Raw genomic sequence first — 16,570 nt, forward strand, 5'->3', positions numbered from 1 at the left:
TACAGAAGGCTAAAGAGCAGGAGGATGCCCTAAGTGAGCATAGGACATTCGTAGATAAATTAGTTCATTACAGCCTGTTAGTTTATAGCTCTTGACTCTTCAGCACCTGAAATCCAAATTCTGGTGCAATAGGACTTTGATAGAGAAATCCTTTTTTGTTTCCTTTGCACAGCATTACTTCATAGTAAGTGGAGACCAGATGGGTAAGGTTATTTTTTTATTGGACCAATTTCTGATGGTGAAAGAGACGAGCTTTCAAGCTTACGCAGAGCTCTTATTCAGGTCTGTAAGCAGAGGATTTGCTAGGACAGAAATTGCAATTTGCACTTTGCAGTTTATTGAATCAATCTGGGATTTTCATTCTTCAGTGTATTCAAGGTTCCATCATGTCCATGTTCTGTGAGCTCGTTCCACTCTGTTACAGACTCCCTCCCTCTTGTATGAGCTTGGGTTATATAAGCACAGACACATATAACCACATGGTTAACAAAAATAGAACCTCCAAACAGCTGGAACCCTTTTAACATTAAAGGCTTAGGGATATTTTGAGGCCTCTTTCTGTGTCAGGGTGTGGGTTCATGGACTGAGTGCTGCTGCCCCTTTAAGGCCTGTTTGTGTGTAGGGGTGTGGGTGCAGGGACTGCCGTGAGACAGCAACATTATTTGAATATTTATGAGCTGATGATCTGAAGGCGAGTGTGACAGAAAAAGACAATCCCTGCTGCTCTTGGAGGCAAAAATCACTTTACCAGGCAGCTCCTCTCTGCCCATGACTCTGACTGGAAGCATTGGAAACAGGCAAGATATTAAAGTAGAAGATGCGAGGAAGGTATTCAAGTCCACTGGATGGAAGATAGCGCAGGTACCTGAGAGGTAAGGAAAAGCTTTGATGATTACCATTTTCAGAGTGATGGTTCCTTTTAAAAATAAAACCATACAATTAGTTCAATGTATAAACATGTAATCTGAGGTGGATGTGTCTGCAGGTTGTGGCCTGACATGGGGTATGGTAGATTACCATAAATCCAACCCTGGGGCAGGGATGCTGTACAAAGAGGATGGGAGAAGGGGGTTCAAGATGCATCTAGTGGACAACAGCAAATTGAAACATAAATGTCCCAAACAAGTTATGTTACAGATCTTTCAGATATAGTGGTTACTACTTACTCTGACTTCTGTGCAGGGAAGCTTATAGCAAAGAAATTTGCTACAATAAGGAAAGAAGACTTTCCCCACCTATTTTTAGAAGTGCAACCACATTTTAAAAAAATTAAAAAAAGGACCAGGAATGAAAATGCACAAGTCCTACAACCATGTTGGGAGGGACAGTTAAAAGATCCTCCCCCCGTGTTTGAACTGTTGCTTATTTGATCACAACATTAAGGCTGGAAAGAAATATGGATCAACAATGTTCTACACAGTGGTCAAATCTACCTTGACTTAACATGACAGGTGAACCTCTGTAACATAATTTGTGAGTCTTAGTGTCATATGGGAATTCAAAAGTTGGAGCCTGGCCATCAGTTAAATATCAGCACTCACATTTATGCCAAGCTATAATATATGGTGCTGAGAATCCATGCTTGCCAGCAGAGCTGATGAGCCTTTTATGAGCACAGAGGCATCAGTAAAGTTATCACATCTGTCTACATTGCTTCAGCTGTACATCATAACCTGGCACCATATGTGAGTATCTATCTGATACTGAATCATTAAGGTTCCCATCCTGGTATCAGTCCAGTTTGCCTCTGCTCACAAGGGCAGCAGGAGAATTTGTCTGAAAATAGCTGAGTCGTAATCTGAGCCAACAACTCATCTTTGTTTTTAGGGACTGTCTACACTACAAAACTACCATGTCAGAGAATCTGGTTACAATGCAACTAAGACAAGCTTTCATCTTGTAGTGTAGACAGGAACTGGAACCACATTTTTAATCGTGCAGTAATTGTGCTGCAGCCCTATTCTGCCCGTGGCCATTTCTCTACTGTAGTGTCAGAGACTCTTTCAGATGTGTTCCAAGCTCCAAAGTGTTTTACAAACTATATATAGAAGAATCCATTCACCATGGGGCCAGGACAAGCACCTATGGGTGAAACAAAGCGAGTGTAATGATACTTGGCTTTAAATGTACAATGCTTTTTAATGACAGGTTTCAGAGTAGCAGCCGTGTTAGTCTGTATTCTCAAAAAGAAAAGGAGTACTTGTGGCACTGTAGAGACTAACAAATTTATTTGAAGTGAACTGTAGCTCACAAAAGCTTATGCTCAAATAAATTTGTTAGCCTGTAAGGTGCCACAAGTACTCCCTTTTCTTTTAGTGCTTTTTAGGTATTCATTAAGCCTTACAGCTCCTTGTAAGGTAGGCTTGTATAAGCCCCATAACTTCCTTGAAAGGTTGGTATTATTAGTACTAAAATTACTTTTATTATTTTACAGATGGGGAAACTGAGAATTGGAGTTTCACAGCACAACTAGACACAATAGTTTAGGACAGAAAGGGAAGACCTGGCAGGGACCTTTGGGTTATTTGGTTCCCTCTGGAGCATTGAAAAGTAGCATCTTAGGACCAGGTGGCAGTATCCCATGTAACTGCCTGTGATTGTAGGGGTGCAGGTATTGGAGTGTCTGTTCTTCTCATTTTATATTTCTCTGATCCTACCTGAGCGAGTTTGAGCAGGCAGGGTGTAATGATCTGAGCTGCAGTTTCAGCCAGGACACTATTGTTAATACCTGGGCTCATGCAAACAGCACACAGGATCTTTAGTGACCATGGCTGGACAGAACTTTGGTTTTGTATGTCTAATCCAAACAACTATTGGTTCTCAGATTACCTTTAAAAACCTCCGTTGGCTTGTAGAAGGTGAGTGAAGGATACAGCAAGAGAGAGAGAGAGAAATCAGCTGAAGTGACTAGGGTGGTATTTATCTAATGTAAAAACACAGATGTCAAACATCAAGGGGCAAAATATACCCCTAATGCAATTTGATTAACTCCTTCTTAGATACACAAGGGACAGCTATGGCCAAGTTGTTTGTCTTGTGTGGTGTTGTTTCTTCTCTGACATGGATGTAGCCTCCTCTTTCTAAAAGGATTCTGTCATCCAAACATCATTCCTCGATCACCTCACTTATGGAGATCACTGTTTTCCTCCATGGATCTCTTTCCCATCTAGGCAATAGCCACCTCTAAGGCTGACAGCAGAGTTGCAATGTGAATTAACCAGCTGAAGTTGCTGGCTTAAGTTCATCTTTCATGGAGCCCTGTTCTTTTTCTGTTGGGCCAGCAACCCTGGCTAGCATAGACTCGAGGCCGGGTACCTTGCTTGCCCTCTCACTGTCTGACTTCCAGTGGCACTGCAGGAGCTACAGTCTCTGTTTAAAATCACTTGGATGTACTCGGTGGCATTTGTTTTGCTGGGCACTTTGCTGGGAGGTGCTGAGCACCTGCCACTCCCAATAACTTCAGTGCAGGTTCAGTGCCCAGCATCCCCCAGGAGTCTTTATTTAGTTTCTTCTGAAATTAACCAGTGATGGTTTACTTCAAAATATTATCCATAACCACCAACATCCTGGTAATAACTGTGTAGAACCACAGGGAAAACAAAATGTAGATTTCTGCATGGGTCACGGCCATTTTTCAGGGACTTTACAAGGTTAAACAAGTAAAATGGGGAAAAACGCCCAGTGTGGGCAGGAAATAAGAACAGGAAATGCCTTTTGCTCCACAACAGGTTGAGTATTCTCCTGGGTCCCAATTTTAATTAACTTGTGTATTTGTTACATAGGTTGCGTTTGCACATCAGCAGGCATTACTGAACTCTGGGCCAGGGAGACAAGACTAATTCGTAATCTCTATCTAGATCATTAGGCACTGCTGCCAATGCATGTACAGGGTATCTAGGTCAGGTGAGAGACACTTATAAGAGAGACATGACTATCCTTAGGTATTTATTATGGTTTCACTAAACACTAGCACATTTGTAGATGTATAGATTCTAAGGCCATTGTGATAATCATCTGACCCCCTATAAAACAGGCAATAGAAGTTCCCCAAAATAATTTTTAGAACAGATCTTTTAGAAAAACATCTGATCTTGATTTACAAATTGTTAACGTGGAGAATCTACCACGACCCTTGGTAAATTGTTCCAATGGTTAATTATTCTCACTATTAAAGTTTTACGCTTTATTGCCAGCTGGAATTTGTCTAGCTTCAACTTCCAGCCATTTGATCATGTTAGACTTTTCTCTGGTAGACTGAAGAGCTCATTATTAAATATTTGTTCCCATATTGATACTTATAGACTGTAATCAAGTCACCCCTTAATCTCTTAATTAAGCTAAATAGATTGTGTTCTTTGAGTCTATCACTGTAATGCATTTTTTTCTAATCCTTTAATCATTATCATGGCTCTTCTCTGAACCCTCTCCAATTTATCAGTGAGTCACTTTGTTAGTGAACTCTCACAGATAAGTCCTTCTAACCTCTGGTGAGATTTCTGCTGTTACATCATCATCTCCCTGGGCAGGGTGAATGAGCCCACAGGAAATTTAAAAAAAATGAGAGCCCTCCCATAAAGTGTTGGAGTGAGTGAGGACTCAATCTCAGCTTCTATTTTTCTGTGCAACTTGCTGTAATGATTTGGTGTGATAAAAAATAAGACAATCCCCCAAGGTTTTGACTTATCAGTCTCCTAGGTCCTTGGAAGTGGTTGTCCTATTTGCACTATTAAGAGCACCTTCCTGAGGCCCATTTTGCTGGCCTCAGTACAGTGGTCTCAAGCTCTTCCACTCTTATTTCAGGTGCTCACTTTTCATATTTTTGCATTTGAGGTAGAGGGTGGGGGGCGGGGCACGGCACGGGAGGTCTGTTTAACTGACCTGCAACTGTTGGAGCTGATTGTCCCCTGCCTGGTACCTTGTGTTGTCCTTTACACCTGTGCAAAATAGTTGTAAAATGCTGCTATTCTGATTTGGTAGTAGTTTGCATTCATTTTGCAGAGCTGCAGATGACAACACATATGGTGCATGGTGATGGAAAAGGAGGTTCATTGGTCATCAGCTGTGCTGGGTCACAAATGTGGTTACTTCAGCTAAAGCTGTTTGTGTTGCTTTGGAGGAGTAGCTGTGGCAAAAGGAACTTGAAATCTCCACTGCAATCATTGGCTTTACTGGAAATTCCACCATCAGGTCCATTTAAGCAGTACCATTTAGTAGTACCATCAAATTCAATCCAGGATTCCATAAAGAGGGTAGTGCAGTAGCATACATTGTCTTTCCTCCCACAAGCTGGCAGACTTTTCCAGCGGTCAGTATGAGCACATCCCACAACTTGTTCTGAATTTTTGGAAAGCTACTAATGCTGGCTGAGTGCTCACTGAGCTCACATTTGGGCTGAGAAACACAAAATCTAATTTAGGGTTTGATTACTTTTCTATTCCATAGTAAATCAGCCAACAGTTCAAAGGCATTAGAATATGCAGGCAAACACACACAATTAGTCTGACAGTGAGAATGGCCTCTGAGTGCCCCTCTCTTGTCCCCCTCCTATATAAGTAAGTGTGTGTGTGTGTGTGTGTGTGTGTGTGTGTGTGTGTGTGTGAGAGAGAGAGAGAGAGATGTCTTGTTTTTATACTTTTGTCATTCTTTCCCCCGCTCACTGTTTGAGCCACATTTTTCTCTCTCTCTCTTCATGAGTCTCTAGGCTAAAGGGGGGTGGGCTGAGGAATGTATCACAGGAAATCTTCAGAAATTTATACTGTGGCAGCATTGTCCGCTTTGCCTGAGGTCACAATAGAATGCAGGCATGACCTTTCGACAACTTCAACAGTTATTAGTGAATTTGCTCTCTCATTATAATCTCCCCTTCTAGACTATGAAGAGAATCTGTTTGGAGAAGCAATGGCACATAGGAATCTTTTATCTTTTAATTGCATCAGACCCTCTAACATTCAGAGCCATCTTCCTAATACTTCACTGGTTTCAGAGGAGCTGCCGTGTTAGTCTGTATTCGCAAAAAGAAAAGGAGTACTTGTGGCACCTTAGAGACTAACAAATTTATTAGAGCATAAGCTTTTGTGGGTGCTTCACTGTTTGCCATTTTCACAGCTGCTTTGGTTGGCTTTTGCTTCCCGCAGTGTAGAAGTACAGGAGTTCAGGAGTGTGATCTTGTGGTTAGAATAGGGAACTGGCAGTGGGGGTACCTGGGTTCTCCAGGCTGTGGTTGACCATGGGAAGGTTTCTTCATATTTCTCTGCTTCAGTTTCCCCACTGCAAAATCATACTAAGCTACCTCTTAGGGCAGTGTGAAGCTAAAATGTCTGGCAATCATATTCTGATCTGTGACTGTAGGTTGGAAAAAACCTTCTGGTTCTTCCCATACTAGATACGGGTGGGGAAGTGGCAAGACTCTCCCAAAATAAACTTACTGTCAGGCCAGGGCCTATAAGCTTTCCAGGATAGGGAGCATCTCCTTTCTACATTTGTACAACAGCTACCACCATGGGGTCACAGTCTTGACTGGGGTCCTTGGGTGCTACCATAATATAAATGTAATAACATCAGAGATGCTATAGTAAATCTTATATCTCAAGTCTGGCTCCTCTGTTGTGGTGCTCCCCCCATTCCTCAATGGAAGTAGAAGATTCCTGCCCTGCGTCTGCACACCCTGCATCATGTCAGTGTTCCTTGGTCAAAGAAAGTTAGATGGAATCTATGCTCAAATAAATGTGTTAGTCTCTAAGGTGCCACAAGTACTCCTTTTCTTCTTGTCAGAACCTATCAGTGCTGCTGCTCCTTGCTCAGCTGCAGAGGTCATTGCAGGGTGACACAAGTTTCCTTCCCCCATGCCAGTTGAACGTGCTCCTCCTCATGTTTGGTAGGGACACTGTACTCATCAGTGAAGAGAGGGACATAAAGGCCTGTAGCATGCATCTCCCAGGCACTTTTAGAGTCAAAGGGTTCCCCAGCATTGGCTGTCTGCATGTTGTTTGTTCTGATTCCTCCTCTGATGAGCATTAGTTGCTGTTAGAATCTGGTTGAAGCCTTACAGTGATCCTGTGAGTCTAGAATTTGTGTAGAGAGAGCCCAGATTAGAACTCCTACATTGGGGTGCTCATGAACTTTGGAGAAGTTTGGATCTGGATTTGAACTTCTTGGCCTCATCCTTGGGGGCCCACAATGGTAATTCACAAGCTGTTGGTTGAAGGAACAATGCTAATTAGACACAGAAGCTTGCATTACCTCCCTTGGGAGAGCACTGAAACACCATGGTCATCTCTGTTCTCACTTTCCAGGTTGCACAGACGCCACAGTGAAGAATTTCATGCCCTATTATCAGAGGCAACTTGCAACCACCTTTTTGAGACCGGTCTCAAAAGAGCTGGACCCGCAAGGCAAACCTGCTCTGCAGCTGCTGCAGAGCAAAGTAAGTTCTGGGAGCTTTCTTTTTCCCCCCACACCCCTGAGCTGTTGCTTTCTCCCTGATCTGAAGACAACTTTGCCTTTCTCCCTCATTCTCTCTAGCATCTTGAGATTCTTTAGGGCTAATAATCTCTGACACATAATTGTGTGTGTTGCTGAATGAATCAAGCGTGAGGATATACACCCTGGTGGCCCAAGCATGGGAATAGGAGGTGGCAACTCCCAAATTCTAACCTTCACTGCTGCCCTGCTGCCATTAGGAAGGTTTAAAAATTGCCACTCTGTTATATTTTCTCTTGCTATCTTTCATTCCATACTAAAGAAACAAGGTGGGTGAGGTAATATATTTTACTGGACCTACTTCTGCTGGTGAAAGAGAGAAGTTTCCAAGCTTACACAGAGCTCTTCTTCAGGTCTGGGAAAGGTACTCAGAGCATCACAGAGAAATACAAGGTGGAACAGATTCCTTAAGCATAAGGAGTTAACACCTGTTGCAAGAGACCATTCCTGGTGAAGTGGGCTGTTAACACCTCTGCATGTCTCTCTAATAATCCTGGGATGAACGCAGCTATAACACTGCAATTCCACATGATATACAGTTTTTTTTATAAATTTATATACAGAGATGGAGCCAATAAACCATGACCTCTCCTCTGGTTAGACTGAACGACCTTGTAAGTCCCCTTCAGAACTACTATGACTGTAATTACAGGGTGTGTGTGTGTGTGTGTGTGTGTTGTTTGCTTTCAGTGTCCGCTAGATGTCCTCGTTCAGTTGTCCTTTTATTTATATTGTGGTAGCAGCCAAAGGCCCCAGTCAGGGTCCCCTTGTGCTAAGCACTGCATAGATACAAATGACATGGTCTCTGTCCCAAAGAGTTTACAATTGCATCTGCACTTTCACTGGGACTTGTTTCCTGTCCTCTCTTATCCATTCTCAGCTCCAGAAGCCACCTGACGCTCTTCTGCATGAGGGATTCCTGATGCAGTATACTGGGGACACCTGCAAGTGGAAGAAGTTATTTAATTTTGCTGAGAAACTGTACCCTGGAGTGGTTTGATAGTAAAGAGGTAAATGTGCTACTTCAGCTGCTTTTCTCCCCACTTTATGGGTTGTAAAATGTATATGGATCTTACATACTCTTACCCCTTTCAGATGTGTTTCCTGTAGACACACGTACACCCAGACATCTGACAGTGTGTCCCACTGTTCTGGAAAATTATGTTCTGTGCCCCCTCCCTACCCAAATTCCTCCTTCTGGCTTATATGGTTACATTCTCCTCCTTCATTTCCTCTCCAAAAATGAATGTGTGGTGTTTGATACACAGCTACTGAATTCCACCTCCAGAGGTGGCTGTATACTGTCAATGAGTGAAGTTTAGAGAGAGAGACTTGCTGACCCTAAATACTAGCAGCAAGGTGTGTGTGAGGAATTCTGCCCTTGAGCCCTCATTAAGATAGTTCTGTTTGGATTTCTTGTCCAGGCCCAGGGGAGAGGATATAAGCCCAGAGGACCCACCACTCTGTCCGGATACTTGCTGGTGACTTCACTGAGCGAATATACCAGGCTGATTGACAGTGTCTGCCAGGGATTAGTAGAAAGAAAAGGAGTACTTGTGGCACTTTGGAGACTAACAAATTTATTTGAGCATAAGCTTTCGTGAGCTACAGCTCACTTCATCGAATGCATCCGATGAAGTGAGCTGTAGCTCACGAAAGCTTATGCTCAAATAAATTTGTTAGTCTCTAAGGTGCCACAAGTACTCCTTTTCTTTTTGCAAATACAGACTAACACGGCTGCTACTCTGAAACCAGGGATTAGTAGGTAAGTCTGTGATGTGCCCCATTTGAGAAATGTGCTGCAACCCAGAAGGGAACAGAGTCTTACTGGCCCCTCACAGCATTATACAGAACACAACTTCAAGAACTCTTCAGCAACACCACCTCTAAATAGAAAAGCTCCATGTCTGAATTCTGGACTTTCTCTTTTTTGTTGTAAGGATGGCAAAGTCCAACATATAGAAAGAAGAATATTGATTATACATACGCAGAGGCCCATTGCTCATGGGACTGCTGTACTGTTCAAAGCTAGAGACCACTAAATAAACTGAACATGCCGATGTCTCTAAAACATAAGGTTTTCAGGACCTCATGCTGTTTAAACCTGTTTCCTTTTTCCATGCTGTTCTGTGCCTCCTTTTTCTCTCTTTAGAAGGAGTACATTTAGTACTGTTGGTGGGTTACAGGGCTTTATTCAGCCAGATGAAGAACCTAGTTTCATAGTGAAGTGACATGAAATTAGAAACAGATGCAGAGAGATGTTGCCAATCCCTGAACTCATTTGAGACAGCTGCTCTGTTCCATTTCTCAGTGCTACTATCCAGCTCTGAAAAGAAAATGGCAATGTGCCCTAAAAGTTCCATCTATTTGTAACGATATGTAAAATCTTTTTATTTCATACAATACAAATTAAAAATCTTTCCGTTTCTTCCTACTTAATGGATCTGGTGCCAGATAAGTCCACAGAGCAATGCTTACATCTAAACCCAAACAGTGATGTTTCAGGAACTAATGAGTGACACTTGGCTAACTTTTAGACTATGGTTGCGGAGAGCACATTAGGACTTTGTACTTTGCTCTGCGACAGACAAATAAACACAAAGAACAGCTCCGCTAGCTACTGCTCTCAAAATCCAACCCACAGCCTCTGCCTTTCATGTCTCCTGTGAAACTGCTGCCTTTGATGTAGTGTGTTGTGCAAAATTTAAACTGGGTATTTGTGGGGAGTGAAGAGCATCCTGCTGTCTACATGTAGCTACCAAGTAAATGTTGTGATTGGCGTGGCCTTTGAGTTGGGTCAGATGGCTCTGCATAAGTCAATTAGAGCCCCATGCTTACAGATGTAATATAGGTAGAAGACAGTGCACTAATCAGCTGCAAGCAGAATGACCTGACAAGGACTGTGCACCCAGCAGCACAACCAGAAACTTCTACTGATCTCTGCACATGGCCTGTATGATGCCTATTACTTTTCCTGTTTTCTCCTCCCTTTTTGTTGATCTGGTCCTTGCTGTGGTTGTCAGTTCCTAGAGGAGGTTTATACACTGGTCTTCAGCCAGGTCTCCAGCGAATTCCTGGATTTTCAGAGGGAGAATGAGAAACTCCACATTCAATTGGAAAAGAAGATTTGCCCTGATCTGGATCAGATGCTGATTTTAAAGGATCAGATATCTATAAAACTCCAAGGTTAGAGGAAAGGGGCTGAAGGGATGGGGTGTTTGGTTCTCTTCTGTTAATCCATGGGATTTACTTTGCTTTAGAATTCTAACTCTCTCAATTGTATTTGAAATTCTAAACAGTGTGTGCAGCATTATCTGCCACTGGAGAGGTTGGATTGGGAATGAGTTCATTAAGTCTTACTGTTTTAGACAATGCTATGTGAATCTTGATTACTGTATTTATGATTAGATGCTATTTGATTGGTACTCTAGATTCACAGAAACTGTGGGGATGGACACATCCAAAATAAAGGATAGGTGAATGGATGAGTATTTCACATTCCAAGACCCCACAGTTGTCTTTTTGAGCCTAATTAATCCAGGGCAACCTGAGTTCCGCTGTGACTCTGTCAGGCTAATTGAGGGGTTTCTACCTTGGCAGCGGTGGTCCAGAGCTCAGTGGAATCCTGCTGTCACCAAGGAGTAGAGCCTGGCCTGGACTGTGTGATGGAGGAGCTCATATACCCCATCAGTTTAGGATTTGATGTGGTGCGTTCGCTCTTCACAGACAGAATTGATGAGATGATCAGACATGTGCAGAGTTTGCCTACCACTGTCTTCCAGGAAGAGGTAAGATATAGATGATATGACAGAGGGACTGTTTTGTCTTCTTTCCCCGGAAACCACATTACATGTCCGCTTTCAGTATTGTGGATGGCAACTTAATTCCATCTGTCCCATACACCCTGGAACACCAGTGATGCACCTGCTCCAGTATCCTGCCTCCAACAGGAACCAATGTATAATAACTTGTAATCTCCTCATCACAATGATGTATCTAAATTGTGCAGGTCTGTACAATGGGAGGAAAAGTCTCCCTGACCCCCAGCTAGAGAGGAGATTATGCCCTGAACTGTGCAGATCGTGAGCTCTTGTAACTTTCACCTAGCTGCTGTTGTAACTGCATAGTGCAATTCATTCAGGTCAGTACCACATGCTGTTTTGAATGTGACTGCACCACAGAGGCAGCTTGATAAAGGGAGACAACTTTGTTAGACAAGAATATGGCATCTGAACTTGTCTCAGAGTCTGCTCAGTATTCCACTGCCTGTTCATGGATCACCCATAAACAGGTTTTATGGGACAAACATGGCTCCAGAGACAAGTAGTCAAAGACAAGTAGACAAGTAATCTGCAAAGAGATGCCTTCTTTTCAGTTTTACATTGCTTGGACATGGATAATGGCTTTAACTCAGATCCTTTCCCATAAAAATATTAATTCTTAGCATTTAGGTAAGCTTTCACTGCCTCCAGGCACTGTACAGACCTTACCTAGCTGACTACTGGTCTGATGCAGGTTCTCGCACTTGGGGAAATGCCCTGGAAACTTGGATTCATGGAGCCATGTTATGAGAAGGCTAATCTCTACAAAGACAGTCTGCAGGGACTGAAGGAGAGATTTGGCTTTCATGGTGTGGCAAGTTTAGTCCTCAGAGCCCAAAACCTAATGCAGCAGGTAAGTGGTGATACTTTGAGAGAACAGACTGGGGTGAAGCAACCTCTTAGTGGAGAAGAAGGGAAGGGGCAGTGCATTCATTCCCTGAGTGTTCAGCTCTGAGCTGATCCATTTTTACCTTTAATTTGTGTGGGGTCTGCTTTTTCCCTTGGGCATCAGCAGGGTATGAAGAGATTATTTAATCAATCTTAGAGAGAAAGCAGGCTGCATGATCCAGAGGGTAGCTGCTGAAGATGTGGAACTGAGTCCTATCTGTGGTCTCTGAATATGCTGGCTCCCCTACTCATCTAACACAATTTTTTCTTTTGTAGCCAATTCAGAATTCGGTCCATACATTCCACCAGCTTTCAGAGCAACATCTGAGCTTGGCAATTAACCACAGCCAAATCACCCAGACTCTGGAAAAGATCAAAACTCTTGTGCTGAAGGTAAGGTGTGCAATATTCTTACCTTCTCTTTGTGTAAAGTCCTATTTCTTTGGATCATATTCTCCCTGCTCTTTTTGGCTTTTCTGCTTTGTGTGCTGCCTTGGACACTGTGTTCCTCACATGATCCAGTCCTGAGCTGCTCTAGGTGGGATAGATGCAGAAGTTGTTGTGGGGAAGTTTCCTGACTGTTGCGCAGATTCCTTTTTCAATTTGGTTGTGGTTGGTTTTCAGAAATTTGACTATGACAGCAGTTCCACCAGGAAGCAGTTTGCACAAGAGTGGCTGGTTCAGATCTATCTTCCCTTTCTGCTGAAGAATCTGGAGCCCAGATGTAAACTGGTGAGGCCTGATTCTGAGTGAAGGTGAAGGGACCCAAACCCCATATATGAACTGATGAAACTCATACAAGCTGATTTTATCTTATCAGACTATTCCATTTTATTCTTCAGAAAAGCTTTGCTAGCCCAGTGAACTTCAGTGGGCTGATAGGAGATCCCCTTCCCCTCAGTGGCTTTCATAGAATTTAAGACCAGAAGGGATGATTAGATCATTTAGTCTGACCTTTCATTATAGCGTTCCAGAGTGGCAGGGCTGGACTGTGACTCCAAAGGGAGGAGAGGCTTTAAGCAATATTACAGGTTCTTCAGTGCCACCAAAATGCAGGCCACTCTCACCAGGCAGCCAATAAACTCCCTCCAGAGGGCCATGAATCTACTTCTATTTCACATCATGACTCTTACTGACATGTAAATGTTTCCCCAAAATTTTCCATTTCGTTTTATTATTTTTCTGCACGGCTACCAGCCTAACTCAGTACCTTGTACTAGGACAATGGTTAAGTTTGACTCCCTTTGAAGGTAGTCCTGGGGCATGTCAGTGGGCTATTGGTGGTAGAGGGCACTGTGTCCTGAAGAGATTAAAATGTCTCTAGTGATCAGGAGTCTGGGAAGCTTGATCCTGAACTTGGTTAACTTTCTTCCAGACTTCTGGGGAGTTTGAACTAATTCTATTGAACACTTTCCATTCTGGCTGTTTAACCATGAGGCTCCACTTTTCTTCTGAACCTGTAAATACACATAAAACATTGTGCAGGACCAGTATTAAAGGTTGGACAGGCAGTTCAGGTGCCAGAAACTACAGGGTGCCATTAGAATTTCAGGTGACTATTTATTCTGAGGTGGGGGCAGAACATCATATTTTAGGCTCACTTCAGGTGCTGTGTAATCCAAGGTTGGCCTATCTGTGTGTGTGTGTGAGGTGTATCTGTAACTGATGCTGGCTGATTTCTCTCTCTTCTACTTCCTTTGGTAGGAGCTGCCCAAGTATGAAAATTACGTGTTGGCTGACTTCAGTGGCATCATCAATGTTGAAAATATTTATGAAGAAATGGTTCTGGCTGTTTTGCAGCAGGCAGTCACCAAAGGTGAGTAGAAACTGGGTTCCATCCTAAAACAGACCAAAGTCAGCACTGTTAGGTTCTTATCCTCTGCTAAAGAGAGGACAGGTTTCAGAGTAGCAGCCGTGTTAGTCTGCATTCGCAAAAAGAAAAGGAGTACTTGTGGCACCTTAGAGACTAACAAATTTATTAGAGCATAAGCTTTCGTGAGCTACAGCTCACTTCAAATGCATCCGATGAAGTGAGCTGTAGCTCACGAAAGCTTATGCTCTAATAAATTTGTTAGTCTCTAAGGTGCCACAAGTACTCCTTTTCTTAAAGAGAGGACAGTTTATCTTCACCAAAAATGTTTACAGTTGCCAGGCCTGTAACTTCCCCTCTGTTGACTGCTGTTGGGTTTTTTTTAAAGCATTTTGTGATGTTTTGGGGTTCAGTCCAGATCAATAAGGGGTTGTTACCGCCTGCCTTGGAACTTTGGGTGCCTTAAATGCTGGGTTGCTGTGGCTCACAGCCCTGATACCAGTTTCCTCACCAGTCTTCCTTTTCCTGCAACAGCTGACTAGCTCTTAGTCACGATCCCCACAGAGTCCAAGGTGCTGGTTTTCCTTGTCTCTTCAGGTGAAGAATAACTTAGGGCTCTTTTCACCTCTCTGTATAGTCCAGTAAACCTTTGAAAAGTCTCTCTCAAAGTTCATTGACCCTGCTTCATGCCGCAGAAAGTCTTCCTGGGATGTTGTCTTCAGCCTCTGTTGAAATTAAGTGATCATTTCCCCCATGCTTGCTCTTCTGATTATTTTGTTTGCCTGGCATGCAAATGTACTTTTAATTGGTCACACGTTGCTCAATTTACATGGGAGATGCATTCAAACAAGTAGCACCGCATTCCTTTGTCTGGGGAAAAAACTGTTTTTCATCTCCCTCTGACATGCCTGATTTAAACACATTTTAATCATAATTTCAGCACATCTGAATAATCCTTTCTGGGTTTACCTTACAAAACATCAAGAATATTAGTGATGAGAGTGTTATTGGTTTTCCAATGACCTATAACGTGACACCTTTTAGATACAGATTATTACAATAAAGAGTTAGAGTAAACCTGAGCTGGTGAGGCCAGCTGAAACTCCCTGCTAGATACCAGGGAGCCAGTTGCCTTCTGGCATGGGAATGCTCTTATGGTCTCTCACATCTATAGGCATCTTTATGCTTTCCTGTTCAAACAACTTTCCATATGTTGTTTGTGGTAAATTCCAGTATTCCTATGTTGAAATATCTTACTTCTGCCAGTCTCCGCATTCTCTTTCTCTTCCTGCTCTGATTGTAACCCAAACATTTCCCACTGGCTATTGTGGTGGAAATAAAATCCCATTTTACAGCCATGATGTCATCTCAGGGCTGCGTGTTAGTTGTTGCTTTTCAAGTGTTAAAAACAAAAGAACTTTTATGCTCAGGACAAATTGTTAATGTGATCATTTTAAAGTCAGGCATCCTGCCCATCTGCTTGCATTGGCTCCTCTGATCAAACCAGCCCCAAAGGCCATTTTTAACTCTTCACATATGTTTTTTGTTGGGGATAAGCCAGAGGGAGCATGTGACAGAGCTTTCAAAGCCTCCAGAGCAGTCACAGGGACTTGCTCCTGGCTACCACACTAGAACTGGGGATAACCTGGCTTCCCCTGTGGAAAGAAAAATGTCAAGAAGGGCTCATAAGAACTAGAACACAGGACAGATGGAATATTAATGTCGGGGTGTGTGCTGCACAAGGACTATGACTATATAGACACATGCAGTAGGGAGGGAACAGGGATAGAGAGCAAAGCAAAATTTGGTATTTCTTTCTCTCACTTTCTGTTCTTTGTTTCAGCCTTGAAAGAGGCTTCAAGTCAAAACAGACATAATCTTTACAGTGACAGCTTTTCCTGTGTTCTGGATAGTGTGGACAACTTGCTGCAGCAGGACAGAGCCCAGGAACACTCTGAAATAAGGACAGGAGCCTTAGGTGGCAATGCCACATCAGACACCATGAACCTCATCTCCTGTCAAGTCAGTGAGACTACTTCAGACAAGAAAGCATGGAAATATGAAAGAGGCTCAGCTGGAGCTGCAAATCCTCCCAAAGATAAAGGGCGAATCTGCCCAGTAACTTTCCATTGCCATAAAGAAGCAGAAAAATCTTTGAGGGTGTTGCCTGATGGTAGGAATTGGAGAAACAAGAAGGCCTTGGAACCAGACATGCGAAGCAGCTGCATTACTGAACCTGCAGGACATGTTGCAGAGAAGACTGAAGTTGTGTCTGAGGTTGAAAACAATGTGCACAGGAGACCTAAATAAAAACAAATGTAATGACAAGTCATGGAGCCCTTTTGCAAGAAGCAAAGATCTACAAGAGCCACAGAACATCATAAATGAACATTCAGTAGACAAAGCTGCTATAGAGAAAATACAAGAGGAATGGGGGAGGGCGATGTTTGAGCAAGGCAGTCAAGGGCAGGATGGCGAATTGGAGTTAAATCTAGTTTGGATTAAAGGAGCAGGATAGAATGGTAAGAATAACCAAGAATACAGGGAATTATTGCAGAATCAAGAAAGTCCC

The 16,570-nt window shown here is 42.9% G+C and overlaps 1 protein-coding gene and 2 long non-coding RNA genes across 4 annotated transcripts in view; 2 read left to right on the forward strand and 1 right to left on the reverse strand.

Annotated features, from left to right (window-relative positions):
• On the forward strand, positions 1-9,007 carry LOC119845953. Its single transcript, XR_006278439.1, has 5 exons — positions 1-872; positions 7,293-7,423; positions 8,045-8,093; positions 8,360-8,489; positions 8,904-9,007. It is a non-coding gene; the product is annotated as an uncharacterized LOC119845953 (long non-coding RNA).
• LOC122458398 overlaps positions 7,429-16,570 on the reverse strand; it is a 15,716-nt gene continuing 6,574 nt past the window's right edge. Inside the window, exons 2-3 of the long non-coding RNA XR_006278441.1 lie at positions 12,272-14,027; positions 7,429-8,421 (exon numbers count right to left, since the gene is read on the reverse strand). This is a non-coding gene — a long non-coding RNA (uncharacterized LOC122458398). The remainder of the gene's footprint in view (positions 8,422-12,271; positions 14,028-16,570) is intronic.
• Positions 9,237-16,570, forward strand: part of NIBAN3 (niban apoptosis regulator 3) — a 10,288-nt gene continuing 2,954 nt past the window's right edge. Inside the window, exons 1-7 of one of the 2 annotated variants that reach the window (XM_038379354.2) lie at positions 9,237-10,665; positions 11,080-11,267; positions 11,995-12,153; positions 12,465-12,581; positions 12,813-12,920; positions 13,893-14,004; positions 15,842-16,520. In XM_038379354.2, the coding sequence (XP_038235282.1) occupies positions 10,626-10,665; positions 11,080-11,267; positions 11,995-12,153; positions 12,465-12,581; positions 12,813-12,920; positions 13,893-14,004; positions 15,842-16,308 (1,191 nt within the window). In that variant the 5' untranslated portion in view covers positions 9,237-10,625 and the 3' untranslated portion in view covers positions 16,309-16,520. Of the gene's footprint in view, positions 10,666-11,079; positions 11,268-11,994; positions 12,154-12,464; positions 12,582-12,812; positions 12,921-13,892; positions 14,086-14,307; positions 16,521-16,570 lie in introns of those variants that run through there. The other variant, XM_043506974.1, reaches the window with a different exon arrangement.

Source organism: Dermochelys coriacea, chromosome 20 (assembly GCF_009764565.3).
Source record: "Dermochelys coriacea isolate rDerCor1 chromosome 20, rDerCor1.pri.v4, whole genome shotgun sequence".
Taxonomy (NCBI): Eukaryota; Metazoa; Chordata; order Testudines; family Dermochelyidae; genus Dermochelys; species Dermochelys coriacea.